The following is an 18,624-nucleotide window of genomic DNA, read 5'->3' as shown; positions in this document are numbered from 1 at the left end:
ATTATATATTAAATAAGTATATATTAAATTAAAATATTTAATACAAAATATTAAATTAAAAAATAGATTAAATATTATTAATAGCTTATATGAATAATATTAAATGGAAGTACTAAGAGGGTTATTACTTATACTTATATACATATATCACTTATGACCTTATACTCTCTACTAAACTTAGGCCTCGACAATCTTATCCCCCTCTCTAGCAAGGACCAGTCTTGGGATGCTATGCTTGAACACATTCCTAGGGTCATACTTCCTCTTCAAAGCTGCCAACGTCTCATAATACTTCCCATAGATCTTCTTGACATCAGCATCCTCGTGAGAGCCAAGCGATATATACGACCCCTCCAGGATATTATCAGCATCATGTGCCTGAAGTTCGGCCTTGACCTTGGCAGCCCATTGAACTCGTTCTTCCGCGATATTTTTATCTGCAAGAACTGCGTAGATCTCAAACATATGATGGTATGCCCTCGTTCCAAAAACAGACTTTTGTTTAGGCTCTTGTGCTGAGAGAAGCGTATGGTATGAGAAGATTAGACTTCCACCTGGTGCATTGAGGCAATGCTTTCCCAAGATTTCAATGGCCTTCTCAGTCAGAGTCTTACAGTTCAGAGTATAGACTCTACCGTATGAAGGCCAGGTAACCAACTTCTCATTATTCTCGAGCATTTCCGCAAGTGTAATCTCCTGCGTGTTCTCCATCACACAGGTAGCCGCTGCAGCTATGTTCTTTATCCAAGATCGCCCTTCGTTTTTGTCGTCGCCGTGCCAAGTCGCGATGACCATGAGACTGACGGGCTGGCCTGGCATTTGGGCGATCATCGGCTGTAGTTGTAGGTATACCGGGAGTTTGCCTGATTCGAGAAGCTTTTCGTAGTGTTGGGTGTAGGAGGTGAGAGCTGCGGTTAGGTCGCTTGAGTCGTAGACAATCATAGATGAGAGGATCTATATATGTGAGCTGAGGTCCTGGTTCGATGGGAGCGAAGCGTACCTTGTTGATTGGGTAAATTTTGATAGTTAGTTCAACAATTACACCGAGTGATCCGCCACCGCCTCGGATGCCGACAAGCAGTTCTTCATTGGCATCCTGGACTTCTCCACGAGCGTTGATGATTTTTGCTCCGATGATCTGGTCAACGCCGAGGCCATAATGCGACGTCAACGGTCCGTAGCCACCGAGAGTAGCCCATCCAGTATATCCTACACTTGCGACCGTACCGCTAGAGTCTTTGATCAGTATTGAAACCTTATAAAGCTTGGTCAAAGTACTCACGTCGGCGTACTCAGGCCTTCTTTCCCCAAGGCCTTGGCCAATTCGCCGCTGAGAATGCCCCCGCCGACTCTTGCGCTTTTCTTGTCTTCGGCTATAACAACGTGCTTGATATCTCGCATGTCAATCACAAGTGCCCCATCCACCAATGTTCGACTGGCACAATCATGGCCTCCTCCTCGCACGCTAAACTCGACGCGGTGCTCCAAGCAGAACTGCACAATCAGGGCCACTTCATCGCTGGTCTGAGGTCTGATTACCCCAAGAGTTTGAACTGGGTTGTCAATAAAGCACTGTTCGACTTGCTTGTAGTCTGCTGCACTAGGCGAGTAGGTTTTGGCTTGAGTGTCGGCCAGGTGAGCCTTGAGCTTCGAAAACAGAGATATTACAGTCATGATGGATGCAGCTTATGTGGAATGAACACGCAGCGTAGATTAGATGTGGCTTTGATCATATTTATATTCTCGGGGACTTCCAAGCCGCAGCCCCGCTGGGCAGCGTTAACTTGTCAAGCTCCTTCAATGCCTTAGAGCCGTGGCGTATGCATGTTTCTCATGGTTGATGAATAATCCAATCACCGCGGAAGTAGACGCTACGCCGACATCTCAGGACAATTTCTTATTCGTCTAAGAACGAACTAATGCAAGCCTGGCTTACTTCCTTTCGCGATGCATCTATTACAAAGACTGAATGAGATTCGGTGATCAACCCCTCTTTTCTCTGTCATCCATGATAGAGCATGGGATTTCGTGTACGATATGGTAGAGTGGCCCAGTCGCCAGCAAGGGACTTATGGAGCAGAGCAGGCAGAGAATTGGTTGCTGTAAGCCCTTGCGCTTCACTAGCGTTACCTAAGGCTTATGGTGAGCGTATAGCGCGTCCAGCGTATTACACATTGCGTCATTGACGATCAACAAGTGCAGATCTTGGCTAGCCTTACAGCTATCGAAGCAATCACCAAAAATCACCTAGCCCTCTTACAGTGGTTCTCCATCAAAGCCCCGGAGAAAACATGGACGCCAAAAGTCTGCCCACATTCAAGCTTTGACTTCTTTGAAGGGTTTGCAGTGCCGGTAGGATCTGACCTCTTATCTAAGCGCCTAATCTCGGCATTGGCCTTCCGCAGGCGGGGGCTTACGCTGCTGATCTGTGAGGCGTAGCAACTTATTTATAAGTCACTGTGCCACGACAGAAAGCCCGTCGGCAACGGTTGAGCTATTCATCGTTTACCCTGCAAAAATGACCTTGAAGGTTGGAATCATTGGTGCCGGCATCGGTGGGCTCAGTGCTGTCATCGCCCTTCGACGAACCGGCGCCCAAGTTGAGGTTATTAAACCAACATCTCGCGATTAGCCTCAGCTGACATCGCGTAGGTCTTTGAGAGATCCAACTTCAAGGATGAAATAGGTGCTGCAATAACCGTCACTCCAAATAGAATGCGCGTTCTTCATTACTTCGGCTTTGATCCCAAGACAGCTCGCAACTTTACAGAAGAATAACACTAAGGTTACAATCTTGATCAAGCCCTCTATTTATACCAGTTGATTGTCATTAATTTCTCCCCAATTAGCGTGTATTCGCTGCAAAGATGGCTACTAACGTGTGCCTTGGAATGAAGTCTCGATTACAAACTCGTGTGCTCATCGGGTGTTGCATGTGCGGTACCGCACCACATTTTTTGAATTACGCTCGTCAGCAAGTTCGTGCCGTCTTTGCTGTCTTTATAGAGATATTGTCTTGGATTGTGTAAGAGGTCACCTCCCTGGAATCTCAGAGGCATTGTTCAAGGACGAAGCTGAGGAGAAGTTGAAACTTGAGGAATTGGTCGTGACAAAACGTTATGATTGTCTTACCATCCAAGTAAAAGAACAAGAAGTCACTTTTGATGTATTTATGGACGGAAAGGCGGATGCCTTCGAAGTTGTAGGAGAGCGTTTTGGCAGAAGCTACCGTGTTGGGCGATATACGAACTCGAGGGAAAGTTTTGAACGCGCAAGAGAATGGTTATCCGAGTGCTTGGCCGGGCACGCCTGTCCTAGGCCCATTACTACAGGAGTACCACTACCAAAAAGGCTGCTTATGGTTGAGGGCGCTCTCGATGACCCTGTCAGATTGATAGAGACCGGAGGAGATGAGCTCCCTTACGTCTGCCTGAGCCATCGCTGGGGCGATCCTAGAAACAAACAGCTCAAAACAACTGCACAGACAGTCAAAAGCCACATGAAGAAGATCGAGTGGATGGACCTGCCCGCTACATTCCTGGATGCTGTAACGGTTTGCCGGTCAATGGATGTTAAATATCTTTGGATTGATAGCTTGTGTATTCTACAAAGCTTTGCAGAAATAACACCTGACGAGCTCAAAGTCACTAGGCAGGACTTTGCTCAAGAGAACTCTACAATGGCGAGGACGTATCAAAACTCCCATTTTACCATCTCCGCTGACCTCTCGGACCACATGGACAGTGGCTTCTTTTCCAGAGATCCCGTTAATGAGTATAGAAAGGAAGTTACCACCGATAACGGGGATCAAGCATTTGGATACATCAGGGAGTCCATCAATCACTACCAAGATGATATCCCATGTCTGGAGACACGCGGCTGGACTCTGCAGGAATTCCTCCTTCCCCCACGCGTGCTTCACTTTGGCGAGTTCGACATTGCCTGGAGATGCAAAACACGAATCACTTGCGAATGCGGGCATCTAGACAGACAAGAGACAAAGCAGTTGCCCTGGCATCGATTTCACATGACTGAAGAAGCTGCCAAAGCTCCCCCGGATGACTCAGAAGGTGCTCTCGAGCGGTGGGAGCAGGTAGTTCACGAATACACAAGCCGCCAATTGACCAACGCCTCTGATAAGCTTCCGGCGTTATCAGGCCTAGCTCAACAGCGAAAGCAAGTTAGAGGCGGTGTCTATCTCGCGGGATTGTGGCAAGACTCGCTTCTCCATGATCTCTGCCGGTACCATGTCTCTAATTACAACGTGGCAACTTCAGGTGGTGTAGGCCACAGACCTCCGTATTACCGTGCGCCTTCATGGTCTTGGGCCGCTGTTGATACTGATTCAGGCTGTAGCTGGTGGTGGCCCGGGTCAATCTGGCTTCATCCGATTCAGTCAACCAAGGGGCCAAAACAGGCATGCGTTATCCTGGAAGTAAGCTGTGAGCCTGCAACGACTGATCCCACGGGCGAGGTCCGAAGGGGATTCCTGGATATCAAGACGTCGTTGACATCAGCTGAGATCTGCCGGGATCCTGAAGGGGAGGTTTTGTGGACCATCCACAGACTTGACCCTTCACTCAGAAAAGGATTCTTCAAGCCTGATTGCGTGCTTGAGGACGATGGTCTGAAATTTGGAGATCAGGTGTTTTGTGCCCCGATCGCTGGGATCACAAACTCTCGTAGGGTGAATTGTGCGTGTTTGGTTTTGAAAAAGGTTGACAGCGATACATACCAACGAGTCGGCTTTTGCACTATCAATGCAAAGCATAAGAGTGTTGGCTCTTCTCAGGAAGATACTATGGCTTCTGATCTGGAGACTTTTGCGTGGCCGGACAGTGCACAGGTGCGGATCAGAATCGTATAATCACAATGGAAATATTTGGTATAATAGTTATATTCATGTTAATAAACTGGGAACTTTTGAACTACGCATATTGTCTACAGATGCTGCTACACTACTATATCTACCAGATATCCTCCTTCAAGATGTTAGCAATGGCTTCAACCTCAGATGTGAAATGCTTACCTGATATCTTGCAGTATCTCTTAGACCCTTAACCTTCTCCGTCGCGCTCTCAACGGAGATATTGCGCTGTTCAGCCCAGATAGAGATGAGCGTTGAGTTGACATCCCGAGCCATGTGCTTCGCATCGCCACAAACATAGACAATCGCGCCGTTATCAATCATGTCTATCACATCATTGGCGTAAGACTTGATAAGATGCTGCACGTAGACCTTTTGCTTGGTCTCTCTGGAGAAGGCGGCATGGATATCAAAGCTATCACCGAGAGTATTCTTGTGTTCCTGGCCATTGTTAGTAGGGTTGGCGGGACACGGAGAGAACGTCGACTTACCTGCCACTCTGACTCATAGAGATAGTCTTCATCCCGTCGCCGACATCCAAAGAACAACAGACTTTTTCCAACTTTCTTACCCTGCTTCTTCAACGCAGCTCGCTCCTGCACGAAGCCTCTGAATGGAGCAACACCAGTTCCCGGACCGACCATGATGACAGGTCGAGATGAATCCTTGGGAAGTTTGAAGTTGGACTTGCGAAGATGAATGGGCGTTTTGAAGCCGGTGTACTTCTCACGAGGACCATCGAGTTGATGCTCTTGAGATTGAGATTCCTGATTCTGAGCCTGTTTGAGAGAGAGAAGGTAGTTCGTAGCAACGCCCTTGAAGACATCGGGTCGGCCTTGTATCTCGGCTGATTCAACGGCAGCGGTGATGGAAACGAGGGAGGGTTGGACAAGGGATGATGAGGAGATGGAGTAGTATCGAGGCTGAAGTTTGCTGAGTCCTTCTACGATAGCTGAGAAGGGCAGTTTAGGCCATGGTTGGCCGCCGCTGAGCATACTCAACACTTGAGCAAGTGAAAGACATTTCTGGCTGATTTTCTCATGGAAATACACCTTATCGCTACCAAGTTTCGTCGCTTCGACCTTGGCGATCTCGGTAGGTGCAAAAGCAGCGATGACGTTGATGAACTCTCGAGATACAGGTCCAGCAATTTCAAGGTAATATCGTAGTGCAGCAGCATATGTAGTCGGTGTAGGAACAGGTGACTTTGCTGTTGCCTCCCGACTGACGATAGAAATAACCGTATCCTTCTTCTCGGTCAACCCAAGAATGTTGAGAAGTTGGGCGACTTGATCTTCTGAGTTGGTAGGCCAGATAGCGATGTGATCACCCGTCTCATAAGACAGACCTGAGTCGCCAAGATCGATCTCCATGTGAATGCAGTTCCGATCCTCGGAAGTGAATACCTCGCGAGACTCGGTGATCTTGGCGATGTAAGGGTTCGTGTTGCTGAATTGACGGTTGCCAGAGCTGGTATCAAGATGATCCGCGTTTGCTTCACCGAGAAAGACTCCAGGCGAGCTCGCACTCAGGTCATCTCTTTCCAGAACACCAAAGGTAGACTCATAGGCAACATCTCTCTCCTGAAGCCCATACTCTTGGACAAGCTTCGGCCACATGTCCTGCTTCCATGCCAGAAAGTCCTCTTCAGTCGTCCCAGCCGCATCGTCAGCCTCCCCAACACTAGCAAGATTCTTCGCACCGAGCTGATCCAGTGCTTTGGAAACACGTCTCACCATAGCATTATAATGCTCATAGGTGCTATTCCCTAGACCGAAAGCAACATACTTGACGTTCTGAAGATCAGCATCCGGTTGATCCCCATCTTCACCGCCAGTGATGTAGGTGTAAAAGTCCTGGGCGTTATCAGTTGGTTCACCCTCGCCGTACGTAGCGAGGACAAACATCAATACGACTTGCTCTGAGAGTTCAGAAAAATCATTATAGTCATACTCCTCAAGGTCAGCGACCATGGGATCGAGGCCATAGCGTGAACTGGCTTCTCGTGCTAGCTTTTGAGCGTAGTTCTCTGCGGTGCCGGTTTGTGAACCGTAGAAGATGATGCAGTTTTTTCCGGTGGTGTTGCAGATGTGAGAGATGCTTCGAAGACTGTCTTCTTTTGAAACTGTTGTTTCTGCTGATGTGGTGGGTTTGGGGAAGAAGAGGTTTCGTAGCTTCCCATTGGAGATATAGACAATTGCTCCGAGGAGGAGGGAAAGAAGGACGATCAAGTCGGTTGAGTCAATGACGGGAGACTCTGTTGTAAGAAGAGCTTCGTCCAAGATGGACTCGTTGGTCATGATGTCGATATCAGCCATCGTGTCGAAGATTGGGGTAGATAGAATTGATGTTGATGATGATCTGCAACTATTCAGAAATCCTGAAAGCCTATTATACCATTTCGAGAAGTCATCGCGAACTTTCTCATGGCCCGAGTATCCGGCGCGGAATAGTTTTCCGACGACCGAGCTTTCGACGCAAAACCCAACAGCCAATCACAAGCATCATAAAGTCATCGGAACTTTCGCAATCTTTCCGACCAGAAGTCGAATCAAGGTGTTTAACAGCAAATCAAGATTTCGGTTACACTGGGAAATACGGATATAGAGATCACGATGTTTCTTTGATAGTTCTCCTTAATTCCACGCCTGGATTATTTTGCTACCACGATAATGTACACTGAGGATTAAGCCGCATTCTTCCAAGCGTCCCTGACCAAACTCCACGTCGCGAACACCGCCAGCGGCGAAACAAAAGCCTCGGGTATCAAACCATTTCTCAGACTCCAATGGGTGGCAACACTAGCCCAAGCCAAATTCTGAAGCATATCGCTCTTCCATTTTGCCTTCCATGTCTTTGTCGCCAGTTTGTCCTTATCCTGCATAGTGTTTATCCAATCCAGTGACAAACGACCAATCTCAATCATAGTAAACGCCGCCCAGGACCGAATTGCGAGAAATGTCAACTTTTCTTCTGATTTGGCTGAGCGCTTGAGAATTCCTCTTGTTGAGAGGAAACCAATCGCTTCCGAGACGTGGAATGATGTCAGACAGAGGATCTGTGAAGTTTGGATTCCAATATCCAGCTTTTTCATGGGTTTTCCTGTTGATCTCTCGACGGAGACTCGTTTATTGAGATCTCTGGCTGCCTTCCACATATCCAAGACCCCGAAGAGGCGATTCATTATCTGCCACTCATCAAGCATTGCACAGAGTGCTCTTGAACAGTTTGCGACTCGTGTTGTTGATGTTTCCATCGAGTTGACGTGAGATATTGTGAAGAATGATTTGGAGAGACCTTTCAATCTTTGACTCTGCAGTCTTGAGAGGTAAGATGCTAATAGGTCCATGATGAAGGTGACCAGGCGTATGGCTTCGCCAGCAAATAGAAGGACGACATCTCGACCTTCTCGCGACTCAATTGTTCTGTGTAAATGAGACAGAAACTGGCCAAGTTGTATGTTTCTGAGAATTGAGGGTTTCTTGTGACAGTCTGGTGAAGAGATCATGGTGAACTGCCGTGCGACAACTGAGAACAGGCAAGAATGCAGGCGATAGGGATAATCTGATATCTGATACGAGCCTTGCAACAAGTCAACAAAACATTACGCGGTCTTTCTGCAATGATACAGCATTGACTAATGCCTCAAAAGTTCCGACCGGAACGGACAAAATGAAACTGATAAGAATAGTGATGAACAAGCAGTCGAGTCATGGAGAAGCAGATGTGATGGCAACACTCGGAATGCTCTAGTTCCGGGCTATCTGGTTCCGAAGAATGAGGAGGTAACGAGGGGCACGTCAATTGATAGCGAAGCGAAGCGAAGCGAGCGCGCTTTTTAGTTATCTCTTAGTGTCGGATTAGTACTTGATGAGGAATTAGTGAGTTTCTCTGCTTACTTCCGAAATGGGTAGTTTCTGGTCATGCCGCAAGAGGAAGTCATCACAAACACCAGGAAAGGTCATTAAAGTGACTTAATAGTAGTTTGACAGTAATACTTATATCAAAATCTACAGCTTAAAAACATTGACCTTGACACACTTGACCTGCGTCCAATCATGCAGCGCATCTTCGCCATTCTCCCTCCCAAAGCCACTCTGCTTAATCCCACCAAACGGCGTATTAGCATTAACGCTTCCCCAGGAATTAACACAGACTAATCCACACTCAACCTTGTCCGACACGCGAATCGCCTTGCTGATGTCATTTGTGAATACTGAAGCTGCAAGACCGTAGACGTTGTCGTTCGCAAGATCGATGACTTCTTGCTCGGTCTTGAACTTGGCGATGCTGGCGACGGGGCCAAAAACTTCTTCGCGGATGATGCTGGCTGATGGTGAGACGTTGATGTATGCTGTGTTGGGGACGAAATGACCCTTTGAGTCGTGCGATTGAGAGCCACCGTGGAGGACTTGTGTTCCCTCGGAGTTGGCCTTTGCGATGAAGCCCATGATCCTCTCCTTTTGCGTTGAGCTAATAACAGGTCCCTTCATAGTCTCCTCAAGCAAAGGATCGCCCATAACAGCATCCTTGGTCCTCTTCGAAAACTCCGCTACGAACTTATCATAAATATCCTCCTGCACATAAATCCTACTCCCCGCCGCGCAGATCTGACCATTATGGATAGTAATTCCCATAGTAGACCACATGAGCGCATTCTCCCAATCAGCATCGGAGAAAATAATGCTGGGGCCTTTTCCGCCGAGCTCGAGGGTCACACGCTTGAGGTTGGACTTTGCGGCGCTGGCCAGGATGGTGCGCCCGACGCCGACGCTGCCGGTGAAGGAGAGCTTGCGGACTTCGCTGTGGTCGGCGAGCGCTTGGCCTGCGACGGTGCCGAGACCGCAGAGGATGTTGACCACGCCAGGGGGGAAGCCGGCTTCGACTATGAGCTGGCCGAGTTTTTGGCCGTAGAGAGGGGCGAGCTCGGGTGTTTTGATGATGAGGGTGTTGCCGGCTGCAAGAGCAGGAGCTAGCTTCCATGAAGTGATCATGCTATAATTGTTAGCACTGACATGTAGTAGGGTGAGATGGGAGATAACTTACAGAGGAGTATTCCACGGAACAACAGCCGCACAAACACCAATTGGCTCTCTCTTGGTATACGCAAGACCACTCTCATAGTCAATACTCTGCCCATCGAGTTTATCCGCCCATCCCGCAAAATATCTACACGTCTCCGCTGCCTGCGGGACACTCATCCCCATGGACATGTTATACAGCATGCCAGCATCAACAGCCTCAATGGATGCAAAGTCCTGTACATCTCGCTCAATAAGATCAGCCAGCTTATTCAACAGACGACGTCGTTCCTGGGGAGGTGTAGTCTTCCAAGTCGCTGATGCTTTGCGTGAAGACAGTACAGCGCGGTCGACGTCGGAGGTCTGGGCGGCGGAGACGGCGCCGATGGGGGAGGCTGTAGTGGGATTTTCGATTGTGACTGTTTTGTTGGCTTCTGCGGGGGTGAAGGTGTTGTCGATGAAGAGGCCGGTGGGGACTGTAAGAGTCAGTAATTGTGTAACTATACGTAATGGCAATTCATGAGTGTAACGTACGTGTGATCTTTCGACCACCTGAGCCAGTGATTGTGAGTTCCGCCATATTGAGTTTGTGTATTTCGGGTATAAAACAATAATAATATCCACTTATCAAGATCTTATCAGACAGCGAGAAATCGATAACAGGCAGGCAAGAGAGGAGAAATGCGCAGTGAAACCGCATGCATATTACTTATGTACATTACGACGACCATTCCACTCGGAATCTAGGATGTTATGTTCCGGAATAGCACTGACCATGTTACATGAGGGGTTATGCATAATCCAGGGTCTCACAAAATCCTCTTCGTTCTTAGTAATTACTTCACCGCAGTCAGATCATCTCCATATCTTACGTATAATTTATCCACTGCCCTACTTTAATTGTTTCAGTTGAAGAAAGGATTATACGACGATGTAGTGTCAAGTGCCACTATTCAGCAGGAGCCGCACTGCGTGCATAGCAGATGGAGAGGGATGAGTCTTCCGATTGGGCCGCGGTTATGGTGTCGGAACCGCAGTGGCAATTCCGATATCGCGGAGTTAGTGGACGAAATAAACCACGCGGATGGGGACAGGTCAATCAAGGGTCAGGCAATATCTCCGTAATCTCCAGCGGCCCGTGATCCGCGATACAGAGGACGTTGGAGTGGTCTTGGCGAGTCGGTAGTTGGCCGCCAAGGTAGAAAGGCCGAGATCCGTGACGATAAATGCATGGAAAAGGCAATGTAACTATCCCGAGGTGACACTTAATTTGCCAAGGATAAGCCTCGGTAGAACAGACGCGTAGTAAGCTCTAACTTGATTTGAGTAAGTGGCGTATCCTGCATATGATCGTCTCGCGTCAGACCCGCAATCATCAATTTGTCGTGACTACAGGGTAACAGGTCAAAGTGTACAAATGTTTTGTTTCAGCATGTTCACTACCGAAATCGTTTCACGGTACAAGCAGCAGCCGGCAGTTGTCTTAAGAAATCTCATTCATGCTAAAATAATGCAAACACTGATTTACAATTTATGCCATGCCAAATGAATCAACACAATCAAAGGATGATAATCACAGTTTTGGACCCTCTTCCTTACAGCATCCCGAAGTCAATCTCGACGCAACATCCTTATCAGACGGAACATCAAGCGCCGGATTCCCCGTGAAGAAATCCGAAGGCGAGATATGCAACTGCAGCATCTCAACCGGCATAACAGGCCAATCCTCAACACGAGGGTTATGCGTGAGTCCAAAGACACTCCAGCAAACAACGTCCTGATTCAACACGTCGTCGCATCGATCAGCTGCGTCGCTCACACCGCCGACTTCACTCTTGCTGAGGAGCGTGTACCGCCCGCCAGCGAAGAACTCGTGGTCCTTGTATTTTGTCACCCAGAAGTGCTTCTTGGCGAATAAGGCACGCTTGGCTTGTGTGCTGTTGGGGTCGGCGAGGAGGAGTTGTGTTGCGGGGGGTGTGATCTTGTAACCGACTGGTTTACCCGATACACGGTTTAGTTTGTTCAGGTTCTGGACCTTGAAGACTCTGTTGTTGAATGGAGCTGCGTCGATGCCTTGAGAGGTGGTGATATGCGTCTGGCGCACTTCATACATGTTTCCATTAGGGTTTGTTCTCTTATCCATTCTCAACGGAAGACTCTCCTCCTGCACAACAGTGTTTTCATTACCGTCGATTGAGGGATCAATACGAACGCAAAACACATGCTGATGGTTCTGGGCGAGGGCACCAGGGCTGACGATGTTTCCCCAGGGGGCTGTCTTGCCGGGGTCCATGTTGACGACAGACACAATGCCTGTGGCGCGGGCCTCGACGACGATGCCGGCTGCTTGGTCGAACTTGTAGTTAAAGACGTACTCGTAGTTGGCGAGGGTGATGATGAATTGGATAACGAGCTCACGGCGGCGTGTCACGACGGCGCGGCCAGTTCGCCAGTCGGTGTGTTTCCAGCCGATGCCGTTGTCTTGCTCGTGGAGACAGATGACGTTCTTGCTTTCCTGCGCAGTGCCGTCTGCGTCTGTGAGGACACCGTCAAAGTACTGGGTTTGTTAGTCATGAATCGTCTGAGTTTATGGTGCAGCATACCTTGATCACGCCGAGACAGTCGCAGCCGAGAGTGAGGTTGTTGACACAGTGGCCAAGACCTCCGTCACCGAAGTCAAAAGCTTGCTTGCGATGGTATGGGGGACGAGGATCAGCATAAGGAACAGTCTGCAAATGTTAGTTTCATCTCTAGTAAGTATCTCTCAGGAAACTTACCATGTCGCTGATGCTCAATCTGTACAAAACAGGCCGTCCATCATAGCGGATATCATGAATAACAGCACCCTCCCGAGGATTAAACGTTACCCTCATCCTCCACTTCTGCCACTGGATAAGATTCCCCTCTGTGATGGAGAAACTAGGTCCCTGCGGCTGCACAACCATCAAGGGCTTCAAATCCTTCCTTGTCCCATTGGGCAAAAGCTCTGGAACATACTCAGCAGACTGGCAGTGATCAATAGCCCCAGTAGCGTAGGTCTTGTCAGTGAGACTATCGCCCTTGCCGCCGGTAGCGGGCTCATCAATGCGGATGATCTCCTTGGTCGCTGCGTCCATGACGGGGATCAAGGGCATGGGGTAAGCGTAAAAGTTGGAGTCTTGGCCCTTGCGAGCATCACGCGCAAAGACGAGGGCTTGGAAGTAGCGGGTGTTGCCATCATCTAGGTCTGGTGCACCGTAGGGCCAGGGCTCAATGACTGTCTCGAAACCCTCGGGGAGCTTGATCTCCTTCAGTTTATCCTGGAACATCTTTGATCTCTTGCAAGACTCAACCACAATATCAAACTCGGCACTAACTAATCAGCTCAGTCACAGTATATAGGGTGATAGGGGACTTACGTAGTCAGACTGGCCTGGTGCTCCTCGCTGATAATCTCCTGCGCCACGATACTCCGCTTCGTAACATCAACCACAGACTCATAGTACTGCGACTTCTGATCTCCACCAATGACATCGTAGAAAACCTGCGCGCAGCGATCAGGTCTCGGCGAAGAAGTAGTCAGAGCACCTGAATGCTCAAGCTCAAGAAACCTGAGGACTTCTTCCTTGGGCGGCTCAAACAGATACGATTGTCTAAAGAACAGCAGCGCACCGGGGTGAGACGCCTTGACGATGTCGCGTGCAAGGTTAGTCTCACGCGCTGAGAGGGCAGAGAGAGGATGTGGTGCAGCCATGTTGGACAAAAAAGACTAAAGACAATGGAATGGGGTTTGTTGGTTCAATCAGAGTCAGCAGCAAATGTGATGTTTCGCAGCTGTCAAATAGTACCCCCCGGAAGGCGTCGTTCCGAGCGTTGCACTCGGAACGCTTCTCGGAACGCGGAAGCACAATCTTGCTTATCTCCCCACTATCAATACCCTGGTCAAGGATAACGCAGCTCGTAAAGCAAAACTAAGTTAGATTTCCCCGCGTTCTTGATACCGCCCCTGTTTAGCGTGTGTTTTGATCAAGATGTGATATGCCAGCAGGGGTGCGCCGATATCTCTTTTCTCTTATCAAGACGGTTTATAGAGACGACATTTCCGTGCTTTCCATAGATCCATAAAACTGAAAAAAGACGAATTTGACTATAAAACATTGTTAACCTTTGTTTAAAAAATGGGCGAGCTTGAGAAATATAACGTGGCTGTTGATAAAGACGCCATGAGTCTTGAGGGTGATACCGGAGTTTCGAGCGATGATGCCCTGCGTCTTGCGCAGCTGGGTCATACGCAGGAACTTCGAAGACAGTATTCTCTATTTTCTCTCTGTGCTCTATGCGTTTGTCTCATGGCGACATGGGAAGCTTTATCCTCTGTCGTCGCTACAGCTCTCATTACCGGCGGAGCACCATGTCTCTTCTACAACTAGTCCGTCTCCCTCCCCCAGAAACAACCACCACTAACATGATCAGTCTATTATCAGCAGTATGCTCAATCTGCATCGCTAGCTCTCTCGGCGAGATCGCTTCTATTTACCCTACAGCTGGAGGTAAGTAAACTCTTCACTCTAACCCTGGACACATCCTTTTAGCTCGAGACTAACGCTTCGGAATGGTACTCCAGGTCAATACCATTGGGTAGCAGCCCTTGCGCCCGCTTCGATTCGATCGACCGCGTCTTGGGTTACAGGCTGGGTTAGCATTGGCGGACAGGTTGTTCTCACATCGTCTGCTGCGTTTGCTGCTGGGCTGCAGATGCAGGCTCTTATAATTGTGAATAACGAGACGTATGTTCCTGAGCGGTGGCAAGGCATGTTGTTTTACTGGCTTGTTCTTGTCTATGCTCTTGCTCTTAATATTTGGGGGGACAGACTTCTGCCGTATACTAATACCGTGTCTGGTAAGTACTTGTCCAGCGTGGAGGGTTGTTCGGAACTGACGGGTCTAGGTGCCATTCATGTCATCGGCTTTGTCACAATTGTTGTCGTTCTTGGTGTTATGGCACCTAAGAACTCGGCTTCTTTTGTCTTTACAGAAGTCACCAACTCTAGTGGCTGGTCTAACGATGGCGTCTCTTGGCTCGTCGGCCTCTTGAGTGCCGTGTATCCGTTCCTCGGGTATGTCGTCCCCTCCCATTTATCCTTCCATCATCTGACCGTCACAGATACGACGCCGCCTGTCACTTAGCAGAAGAAATGCCCCACGCCAGCCGTAATGTTCCTCTCGCTATGGTCGGTAGTGTGACCGTCAACGGTCTCATGGGTCTTGTCTACGTTATCATCTTCCTCTTTTCAACCGGCCCCCTCGAGAAACTTCTCGCAACACCCACTGGTTTCCCCTTCATGCAGATCTTCCTTGACGCCACCAAGAGTCAAGCGGGCTGCACTGTTCTCTCTGTCATCATTACCTGCACTGCTGTTGCAGCGACTGTCGCGGGTGTCACTTCTACGTCAAGAACGTTGTGGGCTTTTGCGAGAGATAAGTCAACACCGTTTGACAAGCAGCTCAGCAAGGTCGACAAGCGTCTTCAGATTCCTGTTTACGCTGTCGTGGTTGTTACTGTTCTTCAGATGCTGCTTGGTCTCATCTACCTTGGCAACACCACTGCCTTCAATGCCATTCTTTCCATGTCAATCATTGGCATGTATGTCAGCTATGCATTCCCTATCATCGCAATGCTCTTTGCAAGGAAGAGTCTTCAAACCTCCAATGGCTTCGGTCCTTTCAAGCTCGGACATATCGCTGGCCCAGCTGCCAACGTTATTAGCTTGGTATGGATTACTGTCGTTGTCATCTTTAGCACTTTCCCATCTGCTATGCCAGTTACACCGCAAAACATGAATTACTCCATCGTTGTCATGGCTGGATGGCTCTTTGCTGGCATTGCATACTATGTGTTCCGTGGGAAGTACAAGTTTGAGGTTCCTGTCGTTGACCTCGACGTTGTTGAAGGTCTTCGTGATGGAGTTCATGAGAAATAAGTTGGATAGTGGTAGTCAAAAAGTCGGCGAGATGCATGTTTTCAAAAACTGCGTGTCATGGTCGGACAACAGATTGGTTTGACACGATATTACCATGGGATCAGACGGGACTTGGGACATGACTAAATACGTACGAGATACTTATGCAATGGACACGCTCTTTGATACACTCATGCTTCGATCATATTGCTACAGTCTGGTCCCCGACAAGTTCCATCAAACCGTGGCCTCTAGAAACCCCCATTGAACCGACTCAAGTCATCACCCTGCACAACACCCACATTCTGATCCGGCAACGCAGCAGCTCCCTGATCGAGCCCATTGATCTGACTCGCCGGCCTCAACATACTGTCCTGCTCAAACGCACTAAACAAATTCAGTAGATCCGTCTCCAACCCAAACATATCCGCCATATTCTCATCCATAAAATTATTCCCCACACTATTTCTCGGCCAGTTCGTAGGAACAAGTGTCTGCTGCTGTCGTACCTCTGGCGTTTCTTGTTGCAGAATCTCTGCAAGTGCCGTGTTGCCAGTTGGTGTAATCGGTGACTCTAGCGATAAAGCGCGATGAATCGTCCCCTTTAGTGAGCGCCAAAGTCGTCGACCGAGTTGTCCGTGCTGAGAGATGTTCTTCAAAAGACGGACGGCGTCTTGGAAGCTTTGTCGGCACCGATCGGCGAAGACATCTGGGCCGTGGCATACTGCTAGAAGGATTGTTGCCAAAGCGCCTGTAAGGAAATAATTAAATGTTGCTTTTTGACGGGCGTAGATGTCGCTTGTTTCGTTCAAGTTGACTAGAACTTGAATCGTATCCTGTGCGAGACTGACGACGAGTTGAGCACCTTGCATGTCGGAGCGTAAGTTCTCAGCACTCATGACATGATGTCGCAGAACCAAGTTTCGGATGTAATTCCCTCGTAGGTAGAGCAGCGTTCTTAAGCGCTGTAGAACTCGAGGTTGATGACGCGGAGCTTGTGACAGTCGAGGGTAAACAAGCTGTAAATCATCGGGGATAGAGTGAATCCATTTTTGCGTCAAAAAGTCAAAAAAGTCGACTTTATCCTTTGGAACCATGAACGGTGAAGAATCAAGTGGTAGATCCTCCCAGACCTTGGAGCATAACTTGGCGTAGGAGACCATGCATCGAAGATATGGATGCTGGTCACTCTTTCAATCGTCAGTATACGCTTGTCCTTAGTATATGAGGGGAACTCACTGGCTCTGGACATTGGGGATCGATGTCCCGATCCGAAATGCCGAATGATAGGCTAGTGCCATAACTCCACCTTCGGTCTAGGATGTATACACACCAGAAACAACGAATTGCTAAATCTCGTTCTGAAGGGTTTTTGAAGTTCTCAAAGAGGGAAGTTCGGCGGTGGAGGCCAATTTCTAGGGCTTCGCGACCGGCGTTGCCGATGGCTCTCCAGGCGAGGAGGTCTTCCCCACAGTGAAACCAGTAGATGCTCTAAACGTCGTCAACAATTGTAAGGAGAGTGAAGAATGGACTTACCAGCATGATCATGAGTTGAAGTTCTTGAAGGTCAATAAACGCCTCGCCTGATACCCTGCAAATAACAGGCTCGACATCATCAATCAACCTCTTGCTGATATTATTCAACCCCTGCGCCTCAATAGCAACAGACGTAGCAACCGCCAGCTTGATAGCCTGCACATCCTTAAGTGTATTCTCCATCGGCGTCTGAAACACCGAAACAGCCTTTCCGGATAACTCATTAACATCAATGAACGGATAGACGCTCTGAATCTCCTCATTATAAACATCCAACAGCCTCTGAACCTCTGTAATCCCCAAACTCGGTAGAATCTCAACATCCTCTATCCCCGGCGAAAGACGCTCACTCTCAACAACAGGCTCAGTCTCACTCGGTGATTCAGCGGGCGTGCTTGTACCCGTAGCATTCGGCTCTATTCCCATGCCTGTGAGGGAGTTTTCAGCGATTTGGAAACTATAGGCTGAGCGCGTTGGGCCGACGAATTGAGGCTCGCGCGGCTCGTTGTGTACGTTGCGGATGTCTTTGCGGTAGGTGGAGGGGTGGCCTTGGGGAGTGGACTTTGTGGAGGAGAGGGTTATTTGGGGGAGACGCTGGGATACGTCTTGCAGGGCTGATGTTAGGGCGTTGACTTGGTTTTGGAGGGCGATGACCTGTTGGCTTAGAGATGTGACGTCTGTCCTGATTATATGTTAGCGATAACTTGTGAGATGAGTGAGAGACTCACTGAGGTTCTTGAGTTGAGCGTCTTCGCGATGGTTCAGCATCTTCTTTCGCTGGTTGGGCGGTAGGAGCAAAGACGCATTCAACTTTATTCACATCACATCTCTTACAAATCTCATCGCCCTCTTCTCTCACACACTTGAGCTTCTTCTTCTTGCACTCATTGCTAACAAAGTCAGTTGGTATATCTCAGATAATCAGGGATGGTCGCGTACCAGGCTACAGGCGCGTACTTGGCGCGTTTGCTCCGCTGATTAGAGGACGTTGCCGACTCTGCGATTGAACCGATTCTCTTGCGACCAGGATCCATGAGTTATTCCTTATGTGTCGCGTGTTGCTGATTGAGTCTCATGAAATACGGGGTGTTGTAGTGTCAAGGTCACTAAGGAAAACGGCGGGGCTGCCTGTAATTATTTCTATCCGGGGTTCGCTTATCAAGATATTCCGCTAGACCAAAACTGATGCCAGCCGATTTGAGGCCCAGGCCCTGCTGATCTACGCCTTATCAATTCTTTAGCACTTCTTATCGTACAGAAA

General features: G+C 48.7%; 7 protein-coding genes across 7 annotated transcripts; 2 read left to right on the top strand and 5 right to left on the bottom strand.

Moving 5' to 3' along the window:
- Positions 1 to 177: 177 nt before the first annotated feature.
- On the bottom strand, positions 178 to 1,674 carry FOBCDRAFT_237368 (uncharacterized protein; the record flags this gene model as incomplete). Its single annotated transcript, XM_031174884.2, has 3 exons — positions 178 to 954; positions 1,001 to 1,229; positions 1,283 to 1,674. 3 exons carry the CDS (start codon positions 1,672 to 1,674, stop codon positions 178 to 180), a joined length of 1,398 nt encoding a protein of 465 aa, XP_031051669.2.
- Positions 1,675 to 2,518: 844 nt separating this feature from the next.
- Positions 2,519 to 4,867, top strand: FOBCDRAFT_237367 (uncharacterized protein; the record flags this gene model as incomplete). Its single annotated transcript, XM_059610130.1, has 3 exons — positions 2,519 to 2,555; positions 2,898 to 4,687; positions 4,718 to 4,867. 3 exons carry the CDS (start codon positions 2,519 to 2,521, stop codon positions 4,865 to 4,867), a joined length of 1,977 nt encoding a protein of 658 aa, XP_059466839.1.
- A 19-nt stretch (positions 4,868 to 4,886) lies between these two features.
- FOBCDRAFT_216403 (uncharacterized protein) lies at positions 4,887 to 7,214 on the bottom strand. The gene is made up of 2 exons (XM_059609445.1): positions 5,359 to 7,214; positions 4,887 to 5,308 (listed from the first exon to the last, which is right to left on the bottom strand). Exons 1-2 carry the CDS (start codon positions 7,183 to 7,185, stop codon positions 4,985 to 4,987), a joined length of 2,151 nt encoding a protein of 716 aa, XP_059464266.1. The 5' UTR covers positions 7,186 to 7,214; the 3' UTR covers positions 4,887 to 4,984.
- A 339-nt stretch (positions 7,215 to 7,553) lies between these two features.
- On the bottom strand, positions 7,554 to 10,468 carry FOBCDRAFT_128686 (aldehyde dehydrogenase family-domain-containing protein; the record flags this gene model as incomplete). The annotated part of the gene is made up of 4 exons (XM_031174880.3): positions 7,554 to 8,292; positions 8,909 to 9,862; positions 9,914 to 10,364; positions 10,423 to 10,468. 4 exons carry the CDS (start codon positions 10,466 to 10,468, stop codon positions 7,554 to 7,556), a joined length of 2,190 nt encoding a protein of 729 aa, XP_031051665.3.
- Positions 10,469 to 11,461: 993 nt separating this feature from the next.
- Positions 11,462 to 13,656, bottom strand: FOBCDRAFT_289275 (copper amine oxidase; the record flags this gene model as incomplete). Its single annotated transcript, XM_031174879.3, has 4 exons — positions 13,287 to 13,656; positions 12,666 to 13,239; positions 12,492 to 12,617; positions 11,462 to 12,445 (listed from the first exon to the last, which is right to left on the bottom strand). The coding sequence occupies exons 1-4, from the start codon at positions 13,619 to 13,621 to the stop codon at positions 11,462 to 11,464; spliced, it is 2,019 nt and encodes a 672-aa protein (XP_031051664.2). The 5' UTR covers positions 13,622 to 13,656.
- A 622-nt stretch (positions 13,657 to 14,278) lies between these two features.
- FOBCDRAFT_248425 (amino acid/polyamine transporter I) lies at positions 14,279 to 15,930 on the top strand (the record flags this gene model as incomplete). Its single annotated transcript, XM_059610840.1, has 5 exons — positions 14,279 to 14,417; positions 14,492 to 14,767; positions 14,816 to 14,984; positions 15,032 to 15,689; positions 15,820 to 15,930. 5 exons carry the CDS (start codon positions 14,279 to 14,281, stop codon positions 15,928 to 15,930), a joined length of 1,353 nt encoding a protein of 450 aa, XP_059464265.1.
- Positions 15,931 to 15,999: 69 nt separating this feature from the next.
- FOBCDRAFT_156112 (uncharacterized protein) lies at positions 16,000 to 18,458 on the bottom strand. Its single transcript, XM_054703509.2, has 5 exons — positions 18,303 to 18,458; positions 18,092 to 18,253; positions 17,364 to 18,045; positions 17,067 to 17,318; positions 16,000 to 17,017 (listed from the first exon to the last, which is right to left on the bottom strand). Exons 1-5 carry the CDS (start codon positions 18,395 to 18,397, stop codon positions 16,079 to 16,081), a joined length of 2,130 nt encoding a protein of 709 aa, XP_054559484.2. The 5' UTR covers positions 18,398 to 18,458; the 3' UTR covers positions 16,000 to 16,078.
- Between the last annotated feature and the right edge of the window lie 166 nt (positions 18,459 to 18,624).

Source organism: Fusarium oxysporum, chromosome II, assembly GCF_013085055.1.
Source record: "Fusarium oxysporum Fo47 chromosome II, complete sequence".
NCBI classification, from domain to species: Eukaryota; Fungi; Ascomycota; class Sordariomycetes; order Hypocreales; family Nectriaceae; genus Fusarium; species Fusarium oxysporum.
Note: the sequence above shows the minus strand (reverse complement) of the source record. Positions and strands in the feature narration are given on the sequence as shown.